General features: G+C 30.6%; 1 protein-coding gene across 1 annotated transcript; it reads left to right on the top strand.

Annotated features, from left to right (window-relative positions):
• The first annotated feature begins 15,836 nt into the window (after positions 1–15,836).
• LOC103497172 (osmotin-like protein) lies at positions 15,837–16,851 on the top strand. The gene has a single exon (XM_008459273.3). The coding sequence runs from the start codon at positions 15,882–15,884 to the stop codon at positions 16,647–16,649; it is 768 nt and encodes a 255-aa protein (XP_008457495.1). The 5' UTR covers positions 15,837–15,881; the 3' UTR covers positions 16,650–16,851.
• The last annotated feature ends 3,651 nt before the right edge of the window (positions 16,852–20,502 follow it).

Raw genomic sequence — 20,502 nt, 5'->3', positions numbered from 1 at the left:
AAACTTTGGGTTGAGAATATTACATTACATGAGATGTTGTGTCATTAAAGCAATTAATGAATTTAAAATGAATTTTTGAGAGGAAAAAGTACATTTTATTGAAGTGATGATATTGTCCTAAAACTTTGGTCTATATTTGAGTTTATCAATAGAAGAAGGTTAAATGAGTGATATCACCTTCTACTTTTGAAACTCATTGTTTACCCCATTAAAAACTAATTTAATGTGCTATCAATCTTTTTACTTTTATATTGTTTATTTGATATATCTCCAAATATAGTACCCATGTCCTACTTATGATATGAGCTATTTTAGATTTGTTTCTCCATTTTTTGTATCCTATATAGGTATATACCTAACATTTCGTGGTATATATACTTTATGTGTTGCATATTGTACACATACCTCAAACAGAACAAAAATGAGCACAAAACAAGAACATGAAGAATTCAAGGTTAGAGAAATTTCCATCAAGGAAACAACCTGTGTTAATTCTCAATAGAGATATTATTTTCGTTAACAAAATTTCTAACTTTGTTTAAGATTATTTGTACAAACACTATCTCAAACGACAACATAATTAAAATAATTTTTCAACCTAATTATTCAAAAAAAACCCTTTTGAAATAACTTTTTTTAGAAAAAATTGTCAAAAATAAAATATTTACACCTCATATAAAATAAAGTATAAAAAAATTGTAATTTAGAGATTTTGTAGCGTAAATAATTTGTTGTTTTTTTTTTATTTTTGAAAAAATCCTTGGTTTATATTTTTTTTTTTCAAAATATTTACACCTCATATAAAATAAAGGCATTTTTCCATGAAACACATCTACCCATCAAACAAAAGAATCAGCCTGTTGTTTTGCTTCATAAAAACCTAAGAGCCCACTTTGTATGTGCAAGATGGATTTTTCATCCATTTTTATAAATAAGTTTTTACTAGTAACACTTTCAAATATAGTAAAATGAATCAAAAATATTTATAAAATATAGAGAAAAAATTTAGATTCTATCAATGATAAATGTCGATAGTCATTATCCATTGTAACAACACAACTCTTTATACTAAGTTGAGATCATTACTAAAAAGAAATAATAACCATAGACATTTTCTTGAAAAGAAGAAGATTAAATTTTAATTAAAAACAAAATACTTAAACATTGATACATAGACGCGGAAGCAAAACTGAGTTTCCATATGGCATGTCATGGATCCTTCTCTGTCGCTCGCCAACTTTTCTCTATCTTTACCTCTACCTGAAATATTAAACATATAAAATGGTGAGTATAAACATGATTCACTATTAGTCATGCTAGGTGTCTGTTAACTTCACATTAGGGTTCTGTAAAGAAATACCCATAAATTGGCATGTTCCAAACATACGCAATCTAATGATCCCGTAGGAACACATCTGGTCTTTGGTGAACTCAAAGGAACACTTACGACAAAACTGGTCTTCGATGAACTCGAAGGAACACCTAGGACAAACTGGTCTTTAGTGATTCTGAAGAAACACTTAAGACAATCATCCTGTAAGTGATCCCATCGGACCACTCATAAACATATCATGACATACTGGTGGTCCCATTGAACCACACAGTCATAAAAAGATGGTGATCTCGAGGGACGCCCATTTGGGTACGACCCTAATAGACAAAGTTAACATGACACTCACCCATAGCATGTAGCATATCATAAACATCGTAAACATGGCATGAATATTAATCATAATATCTTTAATCATGTGATTAATATTGGAGGGATAAAAAAACCCTTTACAGCGGAAGAATTACAGAGACCTTAACCCAATTTTAATTGGAACCTAAAAATACCAATACATTGTAAAATAATTATAAAATTAATTTATATGGCTAAACATGCTTTAAAAAAAATTACAAGAAGAATAAAGAAGAGGAAACTTACAATCTTAACGTCTCTGTATCTACAAAACTCCAAATTGGGGAACACCACCACTTGGAAACCTTCCTATTGTCTGGACTGAGATGGTTTGTGAAAACCAAATTGAATTAAGGGAATTTTTCTTTACGGAGAAAAATTTTCCACAGAGAATTGGAGAGTCTTCTTCCTATTTGCTGAACTCACCTTCTACTTTGTTACGTAAAAATTCCCAAAAGTGGGAAGTCGAGAGAATAAATGGGAACGTGGAAAACCACCCACTTTCCATATTATTTATTAAATTAATGTATATTAAAATAATTAATTTATTTAATTTATTTAATTAATTAAATCATATTTAATTAATATTTCATTTAAATCATATTTAAATGAATATCTCTCGCATAACCTATAGTTTTAATTTAATTAATTTAATTTAATCAAATTAAACTAAACTAAACTATTAATTAATTCTCCAATTAATTAATTTCTAAATTAAACATCTTATATTTAATTTAATTCATATTTTGAATCATATTTAAATATAAATTTCTCTCATAACCTATAATTTTAATATGTATCACATACATATTAAATTTTAACCTATAGTTTTAATATGAATCTAATTCACATTAAATTAATACTTGAACTCATTCAAATATTTTATTCTCTTGTAATTTAATTTTGAATCATAATCAAAATTAAATTTATATAATAAAGTCTAATTAAAATATAAACTTTATATTATAATGTATCAATATACATTATATTAATTTCCAAAGTAAATTTGAACATTTCAAATCACAACCAATATAAATATATCTCATTACTCTTTATGAGCTAGGAAGGGGACCCAAAGGACCTACAGATCAGAAGCTACAACGATATGAGATTAATTAGCTAAACTCATTAACCACATTAATCAATATTCGTTAACTGTGTGTACACTCCACTAAAGACTCACAGTCGAACTCTTTTCACTGTAGATATATTTATGTGTCAACGGGTATAGACCAATACCAGTAAGTTAGTCCTTCACAAGTGTTCGTAACACTAGTTGGATCAAATTACCACTTTACCCATGGGTTACTTCTAGTCCTTAAATACCAGTGCTCCTCTAATGAACAACCTGCTTATAGTTCAACCACTAAACAAAAACTCCTCTCGTGCCATAGAGAGGGTAGGACCCTTTGTTCAAGTCCCAGAGACACCATTTAAGGGAACACTTATTTACTTACCCTAAAGGTAGGAAGGAGTGAATTTCATCTTGTATGATTATGTTTCCAGCTCCCCACTTGGTCTTGTCCCCAAAATGATAAGCATATTAAGTCGGTAATCTGGCCATTCTCACCCGTACAAATCAAAGGGCAATCCCTCGCAAACAGGAGTTCATAATACACTTAGGATTAAGACTAAGTTACCTAGGTCATCCTAATGAAATAGAAACCCAACTAGTTAACGGAGTTACATCTAGTGATTATTATTTCGTGGTTTGATCTTATGCAAACTCATTGCATAGGATACCCTCACTCGCATGTCGCATACATGAATTATTTAATCAATGTGTTTGTATCAAATACAAAGTGAGTCGTATCCATAATGTTAACAGAATAAGGTACCCAACCTTAACCCTATACTATAGACCCTTTAAGTTGATCTTGAACATTGATCCATGTATGTCTCTACATACTGTTCAAGACTCATCAAACAGCTTAGGATGTTAGTTTATTAGATTTAGGTTATTAAGACAAAACTAATAATATAATCAATAACACTTATTGAAATTATAATAATAAAACATTTTATTAATAACGGTCAAGGATTATATTTACTATCTACGAGTTTTAGGACATAAAACCCAACAAATATATCATGCATCATCATCAACGTAAATCAATCATCATCATCATCAACATACTACCAGTCATAAACATAATATCAATCATCATCATCAATCATCAATCATCAATATAATGTCAGTCATCATCAATAGCATCGCGTTATGAATTTTAGCTACCATCAATGCATAACCATAAATACATGTGATCTCTTAAATTCAGTTCGAATGTCTAGTAGTAAAATCTCGTAACTTGAGATTTTAGCCAAACAAAATACTCCATAGTTGACAGTAAAAATTCTCCAATTAATTTGATGATAGTCATGAAACAAATTTCAATATCTTAATTGGCATAATAAAATTAAGATATCACCTTAATAAAATTTGAAAAATGTTTAATAGGTAAGATCTTGTTAGATGTAAAGAGAATCAATAATGTCACATTCCATGAATGGAATCAACAAATTTGATTATATAAAAAAATTATAAACTTCTCCCGACGCCATACATAACGGCATTGGGAGAAATTAAATATATTTAAAAAATTATAAACTTCTCCCAATGTTGTACATAATGACGTCGGGAGAAGTCAAATATATTTAAAAAAATTACAAACTTTTTCGACTAATAGTTCCCGAAACGTGTATGGGGTGTCAGGATAAGTTATTATTCCCGATGCTATTCACCCAGACGTTGAAAATGTTGTCATCTTTTCGATGACTCTATCACAGCGTCGGAAAAAGTTCCTTTGCTCGACGTGCAAAAAGTGTCGTTAGGATAAGGCGTATTTTCCAATGTCATTTCTTCCGACGCGTTGTTGTGCGTCGAAAAAACCTCGATTTCTTGTAGTGCATGTTTGACAAACAAAGGAACCGATAGATACTGATAGAATTTATCCATGGTTATCGGTGTATATAAGTGATAGAATTTAAAATTTTGTTATATTTGGTAAATATTTTAAACAATTTTGTTATAAATGTTTAATCAACTCAACAACTCGAACAACTAGACTGCCCAACTCAAATTGTAAAGGTTGGATTGAGTTTAGTCAAATTTTTTATGTTTTTTTTCGGATTGGGTTGGATTCGAGTTACATTCTTAAAAATTCGATTGATCCAACCAACTCGCATTTCTAATATATATACATGTGTGTGTTAATTTATAAATATTAAAATTCATACATATTGTTATGAAGCTTGGAATACATATGTTGGATTTTGATATATAACATTTGAATTTTATGAAATTTTAGTTATTAATATCACTAGAAGAATTTTGGCCTTTAATGTCACTTGGCAACCGACATCTTTGTGAGTGTTATTAAAGCCCTTTAATGTTGGTTGGGCTTTAATGTCGGTTTAAAAACGACATTAAAGGCCTTTAATGTCAGTTTTCAACCGACATCTTTGATGGTGTTATTGAAGCCCTTTAATGTCGGTTGGGCTCTAATGTCGGTTTAAAAATGATATTAAAGGCCTCTTTAATGTCGGTTTGTCAGTTTTCAACCGACATCTTTGATAGTGTTATTAAAGCCCTTTAATGTCGATTGAACTCTGATGTCGGTTTAAAACCGACATTAAAGCCTAGTTTTTTGATTCATTTTTACAAATTTATTTTTATTTAATTGTTACATTATTGTCCTATAGACCGACAATGGGTCAATGTAGATAAATATGTTTTTCACACGCCAACAAATCAATGAAATTCATATTATGTTAGAAACTATAATATTTGTCTTTTACATTTGAATACACAAAATAAAATCTTAATATTATGTTTATATATACATTCTACAATAGTACATGAAAAAAGATTCTAATACAAGAATTAAATAATTAAAAATCCTAAATGCCTTCTCAGTCTTCAATTTTCAACTGTCGTTTGGCCATCTCTGCACAATCGCTTAGCTTTCAACCCCATATGACTTCAATTATCTACAAACAATATCCAAATAAACCATTTATATAGAATAACAAAGCAGCTAAACTAGTACCTAATTCTTAAGCAGCCTCTCTAAAAAACACATCATCTTGAGATCCAACATCACAAGCAAATCTAATATCAAGTAAGTTTATAAGGGAACTCAAATTTGATTTTTCAAGTTTATAAGGGAACTCAAATCACAAAAGAGTAAACTATACATAAACAAACTTGTAATTTAAGTCTGCAAACTTGGGTTTCTATAACAATTATGGAAACAACTTTTTATGCTGCTGCAACAAGCATTCTTCCATTATTTAGACTTTGTCGCACCACCCTAATTTAGTTGTTAAGCATATTAGTACATTACGATGCAGAGGTGATGTTTTATAAATAATACCAGGTGCAGTTTAATATGAAGAAATTAGAATTAAAGCATGAGTTTGAGTTTATACCTTAAAAATGTCAACACAACTATCACTTTTAATGCTCCAGTACCTGATCTCTATACTAATTTCAGAAGAGCACAAATGAGATCATCTTTACTAGTGAAAGTCTGAAGTGATTGGCCATGCTCTAAAATATCTCAGAGCCAAGTAGAAAGACCTCACTTTAAAAGACTTTGTGTACCATATTGTAGCCTGCACCATAAAATTGTTAAGAAACGTCCTAGAAACTAAACATACTGCATACGTACTTAAAGGTATCAACTTACAACACACAAAACCATTGTTGTTGAGTAAAGTCAAGCCCCCCTAATAGGATTGACTGCATTTGTGAATCTTGGATGACTCTCTTAAAGCAACCATCAAAAGTTCATTTGACAAATAAATAACAAAGCAATAACTAAACATGCAACCACACTAAAACTGATGAGAAATCAAATGTTTTTAAACTAAATATTTTGATGGTGTGTATAATAATGCAAAGCTGAATTAGAAAAGGGGCTTGTATCATTAACAAGAAAACGTGAAACCTTCATCAAATGCCAAGTGAAATGTTGGATACTAAACAAACACCTGTGCAATTTGGTTAACTTCACTGATTGAACATTGAAAATTGAGAACAACTTTATATATGGTGCAAAATATCAAGCTTTAGAGAAATGAAATGTATAGTTGCACCCGAAGAAGGAGAAGAAGAAAATGGTGAAATTGTTTTCAAAAACCTGGAAGAAATCGAAATATATGCCTTACCAAGTCTAGCTTGCTTTCACAATGGAAAATGTACGATTAAGTTTCCATTGGAGATATTGTATACAGTTGGATCGTGTGAAATGGAGACATTTTCACATAGAATACTAAGCTTGCCCAAATTGAAATACATGGGGATAGAAAAATGTGAATTTCAAATCTTGCCAGGCCAAGAAATAAATGTCATTATCCGAACACGTTTTCAAATAATCCTCGCAACGAAATAATACTCATACATTCAACAAAACAACATAATGTAAAGGTAACTACGATTAGAGAGGAGAGAACTAGAGATCATGGTAATTAGAGAGGAGAGAGCAAAATAGCATATAAATTTGAAATATATACGATTGTGCAGAACCAACAATGCTACCTTGAGATTGATCCTTTAAGTTCTAGTTTCCAACAACATAACACATCTTCAACCGCTTACTTAAACTATGTTGTGAAAGAGTTCTATTTTCTCATAATAATCTACACAATATACTCTCGAATAATGAGGCAGTATGATTTAATGCGACATAGCTGATGTGGTTTCCTTTTCTCATGGATGATATAGCTGATATGGATTTTAATTCAGGAGATTCAAGTCTCTTCATCTTACATTATGTTTGCTATACACTGTGGATTCTATTTTTTTTCTCTACATTAATCTTCAGATTCAGCGAATAATCATGGGACAGATTTGTTTCCTAAAACTGTTATTTGACTTATGTGACAAGAAATATTATCAAATAGTGGAAGAAATAATCTTACATCAAGTTTGAGCACTCCGTTGCACTTTTGGCAGGTTGGAATACAGAAATCATGCTCCCAATATTTTTCATCGATTTCAATATCACCATCTGGCCTTTGCTTCATGCCAAAGCTCTTATCCGATCCTGGGACTCCATCATCCAAACTTTCGATTGCTTCTGCCCATTGTAGCAAAATATATTTGTTGAAAGCTCAACTAGAAGTCATTCATAATCCACAAATTTTCACCTCTGATTGAAAATAAATGATATAAAATATGGAGTGAGGAACCGAAAGATGCTTTCTTTCAGGCCCCGTTTAGTAAACATTTTGTTTTTTGTTTTTGTTTTTGAAAAGTTAAGCCTATAGGCACTCATTCTACCTCCAACTTTCTTCCTTTGTTATCTACACTCTACCAATGGTTTAAAAAACCAAGCCAAAACTTGAAAACTAAAAAAAGTAGCTTTCAAAATGTTGTTTTTGTTTGTGAAAATTGGCAAACATATCTGAAAAGGATCAGCAAACATTTTATTTCGTACTTTTTGAGTTGGAAAGATAAGTAAATCAAATGATCGTTACTCAAAGACCAAACAGAACAAAAACAAACCTTGGGTTGAGAGCTTTCATTGAGATGAAAATGAAAGAAATCTGACCTTTGGGTTGAGAGCTTTTATTAAGGTCTATTTTTTTAATAATGATGACAACTTGCATTGAGATGAAAATGAAAGAACAAAACCAGTCGACAAAAATCTAGTATAAGGTCTCAGTTTTTTGCAAATGCATACCTTTAGTCCATCCAACTCAATCACATATGCACACGCGACTACCTCAAGGCCAACTTACATTGCCATTTTATCCGTCAATGAATTATTAAATCGCCTAGAAGGTAATGAATTACTCTAATTTCAATCTAATTATAATGTATTTGCTTGAGAATGGTAGAATCATGAATTAATACATGGATTTGTCCTTCGAAGGCAATATTTGCAAGCAGTGGCTAAGAGCATGATAATTTTATAATTGTACGATATTCTTCTTGGTAGAAGCAAAAAGACCTGCAAATACTAATTCTAAACCATCACTTTCTTGTAAAAATACAAGTACATTCAAATAGAAGTCAAAGACCTATTTAACAAAAAAAAATTGTAATATCAATGACTAGCCAGATATTTACCTTTAAAATTTATCAAACAGTCGAACTTTATAGGACATCATGATGTATATAAGGGCGAGGAATTAAACTAGCAAATCAATCGTCCTCAAAATAAAGAACTAGCAAATCAGGTAAATATAAGGTAGAAATACATTTTTGGAGCCAAAGAAGTCGTCCTCATCGTCTTTGAGATTGCCAAAACCTCTCTTATTCCCTACATTTTTCATAAACATAGCATTAAATCAGTATACACATGCCAATCTCAAACCAATGATTTATTTCAAATAATGCCAAATTTCACCTGAATGCCTATATGCATTCCATTAAAATTGACTCCAAAATCATCATATTTGGAACTAAATTTTCACCGACAATTGAAGGAGCTGTTAAAATGAATACATTACCCATTCGTAGATGTACACCAACAATCGAAGGAAAAAGGACTAAAAATTTTCTCCCATAAGTTAAAATATATAAGTTAATAGTCCAAATGGAAAATGCACAACACAAAATGGAAGACACATCAAAACAAGATTTGATATTAGTTAGCTCATCCGATAACTTGAGCTTATTGTACTCCAGGAATTTCAATTAAGCTCCTAAGATTTGATATTAGGTAGCAAAGCTGTATTGCATTTATAAAATGCATTCAACCTAATATCTTATAAAAGACAACTCATTATTTACTTCAAATACAATTAATCCAGATTTAACTATCCACAAAATTCAACAAGAAAATAATGTAACAAGCTAAAAGAACAAAACATAAATCAATTCCACAAAATGGATGCACACACAAACAGAAAAAATCCAAAAGAAAAAACACAACCCAGTATGCATAATCAACCACAAATAGACTGATGTTCCAAATTTCACACAAGTCGAGCCTAAGTACAAATTTGAATCCAGAATGCTTCAAATGACATAACACAACACATTAATACCAAAACTTTAACTCATTCGACCATATTAATTGAGCTTTTGGACTATACTAAAAGTTAAATAAAGCTGAAAAAAGCATCCACTCCTAAAACAATACTGACCTTTGCAAATGTGCTCTTTCCAGAACCATTCTTTCCCATGATGGCGTGAACCTACTAGGGTCAGAAAAAATAATTCCAAATGAACAAAAAATCAATGAAAATTTCAAAATGTGAGAATCCACTCCTAAAACAATACTAAAGATTAATTTTGAGCTAACCTCTCCTTCGTAAACAACAAGATTAACACCCTTGAAAATCTCTTGCTTGGTTTCTGCAATTACAGCAATGGGGAATTTTATCAAGTAGATGGTGTGCGTGTGGAAGGAAAAAGAAATATAAGAACAATATGTAGAGGGGGCAGATTTCATTTTAGAAAGCGACGTTACACAGAATTGCTTATGTACTTTGAAGTTCCACAAAATTGCTTTATCACTCAACTTCTCACTCTCCACATTTCAAATGCATGAATCTTTCTATTTATTATATTGTACAAAAGCATTTTAAAAAGTAGCAAGAAATATAAGAAATTTTTGAAGTTACATAGTGAGCAAGTGAAACTCACATTGCCAACTTCGGAATCGTTCAAGGCGTTCAATGGCCGGTGCTTCGAATGTAGATCTGGCCACAAGTAGACCAAATCTGAGCTTACGAGACAGACGCAAATGGGCACAGTGGTTGCAACAACTAGGTACAGACGCAGTGTTCAAAGAAAATGACTTACCTAACGGTGGTTGAAGAAGGATTGTTCAACAATGACAAGGTACGGGCTTGGAACGAGGGACGACAATATTGGATTCAATGACGACTAAGCATGGGTTGGGCACGAGAGATTTCTTCTAGTGGTGATGGCGACGGCTGTTCGAAGAAGAAAGGAAAGAAAGTGAGATGAGATTGAGAAGAGAAGGAAAGAAATCGACAAAAAGTGAAAGAAAAATCGTGTGGTGAGGGAAAGAGGTGCAATGGTGGTCGTGCGACTTGGTTAGGCAGATCTTGGTAGTCGGTCTTCAGAGTTGGAGATTCGTGGATGGTGGTGAAGACTGAGCACGGTGGTGGTGAGGACTGTACAAGAGGACGGTGGTCACGAGGTCTGGGCACGATTGGTGTGGCCGCATCTTTTTTTCTCCGAGGGTGTGAGATGTGCAATTGAGAAGGGAAGGAAAGAAAATTGAAAAACTAGAGAGAAAGGAAAAGATGCGTGGGAAAGATTAGTAAAGTAAGAGAGAGGAAAATTTGATTTTTTACCAAATTAAAAAAAAAAATTACAAAGGGGCTTTAATGTCGGTTTTCAAAAGGTGGTCGTTTAATGTCGGTTTTAAACCGACATTAAAGCTCCTTCTTTAATGTCGGTTTAAAACCGACATTAAACGTCTGCCTTTTGAAAACCGACATTAAAGCCCATTTTTCATTTTTTCCACCCGACATTAAAGGCCAGATTTCTTGTAGTGTATGCGCGTGTTGGAGACAAATTTAAGTATTTTAAGTTAATAAAAAATACTAAAAAAATAAAATAATTAAATAATCTGACAATCCACTAAACTCAATCCATTTATGCCCCTAAATTTAATATTTAAATAACTTTCCTTTTTATTATAAAAACAAAAATAAAAAAGAATCAACAAAGCAAAAGTTAGTAAAATTTAGGAAAGAAGTGTAGCATTTTGTATGTGGTGGATGAAAAAGATTTGAAAAACAAACAACTCTGATTTCTTTCTATCGACGTCCTGCTTTTGCAAATATAATTGTCCCTAATTCTAATATATTTAGTTGTAAAGAGTGATATTAAGCTTCCTTTGGGATTACTATAACTATTCAGATAATTGTTAAATAATTACAGCAAGGTAATAAGGTAATAAGGTAATAGTAGACTCAAAACTTAAGATTTATTAAAAATAGGTGATTTAGAAATGATTTTAGAGATTGAGGATCAAAAGTTTTACATGAATACAAAGAAATCAAAATGATTATGGAAAATTTACTAAATAGTGTTACATGGATACAAAGAAATCAAAATGATTATGGAAAATTTACTAAATAGTGTTACATGGATACAAAGAAATAAATTAACAAAATCCAATCTATTTAAACATTAAAACCATAGCCTTGAAATGTTATATAATTATAAAATTTATCATTATTATTTTTATTTATTTAAATATGGTCAAAATTATTATCATATTGTTTTTAAAAATGATGTAATTAAAAGAAAGAAAAAATGTACAAATTAAAGAGAAGTAAAACCCTAATCCTTACTTGCTGACTCAGCACGTATCCTTGTTGGTTCAATGCTTTTGTCGCCACTCTCCACGTCATTACTTGCTGACTCAGCACCAAACTGAAAAATAGAAATAGAAAAAGAAAAGGGTCCATCGGAATCCCCATTGGACGTCTCCTTTCAACTATCTAAGTTTGACCATATATGTTTTTAATTTCCTTTTCTTGTTTGATTATCATTATCCTTCAAATTTGAAAAACATTTCTAAAATTAATTAGCTGTTTCAATTTGCTTTTTCTCGATATTATAAATAGATAATAGAACTATCCAAAATATTTATAAAATTTATAAAAATTTCACATTTATTATTAACACATAATCTATGCATAAAATTATGTTATATTTTAGAAATGTTATAGTTCATTTTACTATATTAAAAAACATCTATTTCTTATTTATTTTTCGTATCCTTTAATATATACCTAAGTTATACTTAAGACTATAAACTAATAAAAAGTTATTAAATAAATTTATTTCGCTTTCTTAAGAAACATAAATGCTTACCAAAAACGTATTTGTGTTTCTAATGTTCGGAAAAAACCTCCCATTTCTATTGTATTTGTGTAAATAAAAGTAATTGAGAGAAATTGAAAGAAATTAAAATAACAAAACTAAAATGAATTTACGTGAAAAACACAAAAACTAGAAAAAAAAAATTAAAAAGTCCCTGCACACTAAAAATGATGTGAAAAATTGAATGGAATAAATGTTTGTTTGATCCCAAATTATAAGAAAACTTTTGTTCTAACCCAAAGTAAATAATAAAAATTTAATTAGAGTTAACATACAAAAATTTAATGTATTGTTTCTAACTCAATTTAAACGATTTAAAACTAGATGTATAGAGTTTTTTAGCTCATCATTTTTTAAAACATTTTCATTACAAGAAGACAAATTTTCCAATCTTTTTTTAAAGCTCAAATCAGATATCAATTCTTTCGGAATAAGAAATGATCAAATATTAATTGATTATACTTTTGAGATTTGCCCCATTATTACTTTCCATGCGTATTTGTGGGTATGGGCCATGTAGAAAGTTGATGTCTAACCTTTTCCTTTTTCTTTCTCTTTTGAAAGTATTTGCCTTTGAATATATACATTTAGAAAAGTAAAAATATTTTATTTTATAATTGCATGTGGATAAAGATGTATTTGAAAGCAGTACTCAACCAAGAACATTGATCATGACTAATAATTATTAATCTTTTTTTTCTTCTTCTTTTTCAATTATTAATGTGAAACTAAGGAAAAGTATGAGTGTGTGTATATATTATGATCGTCTATATGCTTAAAAGTATATATTATCAAGTTCGTTAGATGAAATCTAGAGGGGTGGGATCAAAAAAATATTTTGATCAGTAGAATAAATATTTAATTCTTAAGCTTTTAAATTTGGTGTTTATTTGGTATATTTTAGGTTTTAAAAGAGAAATATATAGCTTTGAATGGTCAGTGTGCTCTTCTAATTATTAGTTGATTGATGCATGAAAACTAGGTATGTAACTGTTAAGTCGTTATATTTTATTTTGTTGATTTTGTAAGAGCGTTCGGTTCAAACTTATCCTTTCTTCTTCTCTTCTATGCGTTAGTTGCTAATTTATAGCTGTCTTTGTTATGTTAGGTTTGATTCCTTGTTTGTTATTCCAAGAATTTTAGTCTAGTTTTTTTAAATCTACAATGAAAGAGAAGACATTTTTTCATCGAATAAACAGAGTCTTTAACTAAACACAAACTATATTTCCTCCAATTATCTTCTTTGTGGTTGAAACAGTAATGTGAAAAAAATTAAAATCATTTCTACCATGTTTTTTGTGTTGCTAGAAATATATATATTGGCAGTTAAAGTTCTGACGATGTCTTGTGCATGGTCAAAAAAGAAACAAATATATATTATCTACTGATGCATTATTAGTGGTCAACAATTCAATTTCTATCTAAAAAAAGTATTTGACACATGCATGTATACACCTTTACCGATAAATTTAGCTTGGGTAGAAATTCTTTTTTTTGCCGACAAAAATATTTTCGTTGGTATAAACAATTTCTGTCCACTAAACAAACGTGATCAGAAAATCTACTTTGCCGACATGATGATGATCATGGGTAAAAATACCTTTATACCAATGTCTGTTTCATGGGCGAAAATATATTTTCTTCCCATAAGTTTAATTGGTGTGGGTAGTTTCGTCGACATAGCATCAACAACATAGATAAATGAAAAGACGACGGGATTTTAACCACGAAGCATGCTCGTGCAAAAGTAACATTGGCAGAAGCTTTATCCACGTTTTTCTTAAGGTCTTTTCACGTTTCTCTACGTCTGCAGAAACAAAAATTCTTATAGTAATTATTGACATTCAAAAATCAGTCATTTATCTTATTTATGGAAAAACTATGATTAGTAGCCTTTAACTATATGTCTTATTTCCATTTAATCTATGAGATAACTTTATTTAATTGTATTTCTTATTTTGCCATACTATTTTAATTACTCCAAAAGAATCAAAAGTTGTATATATAACCAAAATTACGAATGACATTTTGTTGCATCATTGGTCGAGGGGGGACTTGGGCATTAAAAAGCATGAGGTAAGAGCATGCTTGTTGATGAGTACACTCCTAAAATGTTTAGTTTCTTTAGGTAATTCATGATTGGGAGGTTTGACATCTAGTTTGTGCTTTGTTGAGCATCATGTATTGCATGCATTACTAGTTTTAGGGTAATACATATTTTTGGACGAGATTTGGAGTTCATTTTTGTGCTAAAAGACAAAATCAACATTAAACGAACAAGCTACTGTACCTAGAGAATAAAACGAGCTTTAAGAAAAATGGATTAACTTAGCTTTGAACCAACCCCAAAAGGGAAAATGTATGATATAATATGATGAATAATTATTTTAAAAAAAAATTAAAGAAAATGATTTTGTAAAAATAGAAACGAAAGCAATTTGCATGCGAGTCCAACATCAAATAAAGATTGAAACATTCAAGAACGACTTTTAACTTAAACACAAAATAATCATCTTATTATCCTAAATTAAATTTAAAATCACCCATTTTTACCCATTATTTTCTTAAACTACTATCCTATTTTCCAATTACCATATACTATTTTAGTTGTTGGATTAGATCTATAAAACTATACTTTTAAGAATACTAAATAATATTTCAAATAAGTTTATCACCGATGGTAAATGTTAAAATATAAGTTTAGTTATTAAAGTTTCAAAAAGTATCTACGACTCTAACAAATTTAACATCGTTAGAAACTAATTGATCTATTGCAAGTACTCTTTACTAAAATCTACGAGTTTAATACATAGTGAATACTTAAAACCTAAATTAATAACCTATGAGCTTTACTAGAACATTAAAAAAGTAAGTTCATATAAATTATGTTGTGAAGTCAGTTGAGATGTACATCAACAGATTCAAAATTAACTATATATATAAACACCAGTACATTTCAAACTATACTTATCTTTATATAATCAATCGAGTATTTAAGTATAAGTTATCGAGTGATGTTTTTTTTTTTTTTATAAAAAAGATATATATACACATTTTTATTTATGATTCACAACTCCCTCTACTTGGTAACTTGTTTGTTTGTCCTCTGATAGCCCATTTTTCACTTGGATTCTATTCACCATTTAGGTTAGTCGTTTATTTTGAACCTCTCTGTCAAATACAATTTGATTTCTTCATTTCAACCCACCAAAAACACACATCCAATCCTATCCGTCCACGTCACACCCCCAGATTCCAAGGACAATATCGTCTTTCCACATTACCCTTACCCACCCCCTCTTCCCCTATAAAACCCTAACCAAACCCTCCTTTACTCCTCCACCATTACTCTTCAGAGCTTACATTTCCCCAATAATGGCGACCATCTCCCTCTCTTACTTTCTCCCTCTCCTCCTCACTTTCCTTTCCCTCTCCTCTCTCACCGCCGCAACATACCCGGGCAGCGGCCTCATCATGACCCTCGTCAACAACTGCCCCTACCCGATCTGGCCCGCCATCCAACCCAACGCCGGCCATCCCGTCCCTGAACGCGGAGGCTTCTACCTCCCCTCCCTCTCCCACCGCTCCTTCCCTGCTCCCTACCAACACTGGTCCGGCCGCGTTTGGGCTCGAACCGGCTGCGTCGGTAGCCACAACCACTTAACCTGCGAAACCGGCGACTGCGGCGGTAAATTAGAATGTAACGGCGCCGGCGGTAAAACCCCCGCCACACTCGCGCAGTTCAGCCTCCACCACGGCCACAAAGACTTCTCCTCTTACGGCGTTAGCCTCGTCGACGGCTTCAATATCCCCTTAACCGTAACCCCACACGAAGGCCAAGGCGTGTGTCCGGTCGTGGGCTGTAAAACCAACCTCCTCCAGACCTGCCCACGCGAGCTTCAAGTACACTCGCCGCGCCGTTACGGCGGAGTCATAGCTTGTAAGAGCGGGTGTGAAGCGTTTAATAACGACGCGCTTTGCTGTAGAGGGCATTATAATAGCCCACAGACTTGCAAAGCGTCGTCGTTTTCTCTTTTCTTTAAACACGCTTGTCCTTCTACTTTTACTTATGCTCATGATACTCCTTCGCTTATGCATGAGTGTGCTGCGCCACGTGAGCTTAAAGTTATTTTCTGCCACTAATATAGCTGACGTGGATATGCCACGTATGTGATTCTGGGTGTAACTTTGTTGACGTGTCGTGTTTTTTGTTGTATGTTATGTAGATTTTTCTAGTGGGTTTGAAAATTTCAGATGCCTTTTCTATGCTTAAAAATATGTACTATCTATCCGTTACTTTTAATTAAAATAAAGTGAATAAAACTATTGTTTTCTTTATTATTAATCATTACTTATTTCTTTTCTTTTAATTTTTAGGTTTGCTCTTTTGCTTTTTGAAAAAGTGATTCTATCCATGCATGCCAGATTTTTATACCAACTACATTGGAATTCGAGTTTTGTTTTTAAAAAATTTGTTGTTTTCTTCTTGGAATTTGGTTGTAATTTTTCAGTTTATGGATGATGTGTTGTGTTATTGCATTTTTGTCTTAACGTGAATGTTTCCGTTTATATTTTCCACGTTTTAATAGGTTTGATATCACGTGTGTTCAATATTTCTATTCTTAACATTATCAAATATTTCATTTTTGTTTTTCTTTATTTTCTTATAATTATTTTGATTAAGAATGAGCATTAACTGAAGTGCAAGAAAAAGAGAAAAAAAAAAGGTGACAGAAAATGTGACTGGAACTTAGAATTCGTACCATTCATAGGTTAATTTAAGATGAAATGTATATGCAACTACAATGGTTTAGTTATTACGTAACTTAGTAGTTATAATATAGAAACTAAAATTATAATTTTGAGTTTTGGAACTATACAAAGGCTATTGAATTACTAAATCGTTTGTGTCAATCTTCATTGGAGTTGAAGGTCAAATGTTTAAGAACATTTTCCATTGATTATAAGAATTTGAGAGATGACAAAGTTAAGAAAGTTTCATTTGGACTCTATCATAAAATGCGAGTTTAATAAATGGTTAGAGTTATTGGTATTAATTGTTTAGTATATAGTTGATATGGGAAAAAATGGGAAAAAGAAAGTTGATTGTTTATCTTGAAAAAAGAAAACTTTGGCATAGAAATGAGGAAAAAATGAACATTGAGAGGCTAAGTAGAGAGAGAATGGGAGGAACTGGGGAAGAGCAGAGAGAGAGGAGAGGAGCGGTGTGGTGTTTTAGGGAAAGGTGAAGAAGATGACAGTCATTTCCAGCAATGGAAAACTTTCCCGCCTAATCAAAAGTATTTGTTTAATCACTTGTCTGTCGTCACGTGATTTACTGCCACCTTTTCTGTCTAGCTGTACTCCTTTTTTGCTTTTATCCATATATGTATGTGATCCTTGGAAGGTGAAGTGTTGTGAAACCACCAAATAAATAAAGAGTTCTTTCTTTTTTTTCAAAAACAAAAACCAATTATTTACCTTCAAATCATGTTTGGGATGACTTTAAACTAATAAATGAATTGTTCATATGAGCTTTTACGATTAACCATCCATCTCTTTCCGACCTATGAAATTTTAGCATTCTGCTTATACATTGTCTTTGATTAGGATATGACTATTTCTATTATAGTCCTAACATGTGATAAATATTTTTATGGAGATAATTTTTTGTCATTGTATTTTTCCATTTTAATTTTCTCACATTTTTGTTTTTTTCTTTTTTTTTTGAGAAAAATAGTGAAGATCGCTATAGAGATGACCATATTATCACATTAGTCATCCCTAACATGAAACGTTATGAAACATGTATTGGTATAGTTGTGTTTTATACATTTTTCTCGCATTTAATTTGTTGCAAAATTTTTGATGTGACACATTATAAAATGTGCAGAAGTCATTGTATTGTTCACATTTTTCTCATAATTTATTGTGGTTTTTATTCTTATCATGGTAGAGATTACCATTGCATTAGAGTTATTAGATAAATATATGATCATCTCTAACGTTGTGATGTAAAACAGAATAATGAAATTCATACATTTGTAGGATATGGACTCACTTTGAAATATGTTTTGAGAGTTTTTTTTTTCATTCGTGAATAAGATGGAAAGATGTTTGTTATGATCATATTTTTAGTGTTATTTACCTAAATTGCCACTATACAAAATGTCTTTAATCTTTGTATTATGTGTTAAAAAAAGTATTCAACTCCTTTTTCTAAGAAGTTTTTCAATTTTCGAAGTTTTTTAAAAAAATATTCAAAAATATTTTTAGGATGCATTTGGACAGAAAAAGAGTTATGAGGATAAGGATTATGATAATACTACTGTTGTGATAATATGTGTTTATGAGAAGGTTTATCATGACTAATGTTATGATAATATTTGTTTGAGAAAGAATTACGTAGGAAGACTTATGAAAATTATTATTATTTTTTTTAATTTTTATTCTAAATCTAATACACAAATATTTGTATATTTAATTTACCAAATTGTCATATTTCCATAAACCAAGTTCTATTAGTTTTCTTAAATACGATGTCCATTTTCAACATTTTTTATGCGAGCGTTTAGTGTTAATAAATTATTAATTTTTTTTAAAATTTGTATTCTAGCTCTAATACACAAATTATATATATTTAATTTACCAAATCGTCATAATTTTTGTAAAACAATTTCTAGTAATTTATTCAAAGACGACTCAATTTTCATTGTTTAATGTTTGGGTCATTACGTGCGAATAAATTGTATTTTATTTTTTAATTGATATTCTAAATGCAATACACAAATTGCGTATATTTAACAATTGATTTAAACCAATGACTGACAAAATAATTTCATTCAAACGAAACGATATACGAAGAACAACATAGTTTCTAGGAAATGAGTTATAAACCGAAGTCAATTACATGGAACACAATGTAGGACCAATGGTTTTTTTTTTTTTTTTTTTTTTTTTTAAATTTATATTCTAACTCAAATACACAATTTCATATATTTAATTTACCAAATTATCATAGTTTTCATAAAACAATTTGCAGTAATTTTTTAAAGACGACGTCCATTTTTAACCTTTTTATGTAATTGTTACGTGCGAGTAAATTATTAATTTTTTTTTATAGAAAAATTCATATTCTAACTCCCATACACAAATTTTGTATATTTAATTTACCAAATCGTCCTAGTTTTCGTAAAATAATTTACAGTAATTTTTTAAATACTATGTCTATTTTCAACATTTTTTACATAATTATTACGTGCAATTAAATTAATAATTGTTTTAAATTCATATTCTAAATTCAATGCACAAATTTCATATATTTAATTTACCAAATCGTCTTAGTTTTTGTAATGTAGGAGCAAAAAAAAAAAAAAAAAAAGAGTCAAGCAGTGTAATCAAAATAAATTAACTAATTCAAGAGTAAAAGAAGAAATGAAAATTTTTAATTCATGTAATTGTACCAAATTCATAACTTAAAAACAAGCTATGTTTTTTAAATAAAAAAGATTAAAATTAACAAAAAATTATTTATAAAGGAGGGAAAAATTGTTAAATAGTATTAAATTTAAATTGATTAATTATAAATAAAGAAGTGTTAAAGAATAATTGAGAAAAGATCGAAGAAGGATTGAGGGGATATCAAACAAGGAAAGGGTTACACATATCCCTTTCCCTCCCCGAAACACATTGTTAATTTTGAATGAACATTATTACTATTTTGAATAATTGAGAAAACTTGGTTTTTTGATCTTGTATGGTAGATCGATCCTTGACTTGTCGATCTTGTACATCAAATCGACCTTTGACCCTAGTTTTGATCTTGAATGCTAGACCAACTTTTAACTTGTTGATCTCTTAAATAATGTTATTGAACTAGTCTTTTGCTTGTATCTTTTATTTTGAATCAACTTATGACTGTTTGATGTCTTGAACGTGGACGTAACAATTTTTTCTTCAATTTCAATTTGAGATACATGTTGACTTAATTGATAAT

Source organism: Cucumis melo, chromosome 12, assembly GCF_025177605.1.
Source record: "Cucumis melo cultivar AY chromosome 12, USDA_Cmelo_AY_1.0, whole genome shotgun sequence".
NCBI classification, from domain to species: domain Eukaryota; kingdom Viridiplantae; phylum Streptophyta; class Magnoliopsida; order Cucurbitales; family Cucurbitaceae; genus Cucumis; species Cucumis melo.
Note: the sequence above shows the minus strand (reverse complement) of the source record. Positions and strands in the feature narration are given on the sequence as shown.

Excerpts from the sequence above, each read along its gene's own strand:
- LOC103497172 (XM_008459273.3), top strand. The coding sequence starts at position 15,882 with ATGGCGACCATCTCCCTCTCTTACTTTCTCCCTCTCCTCCTCACTTTC.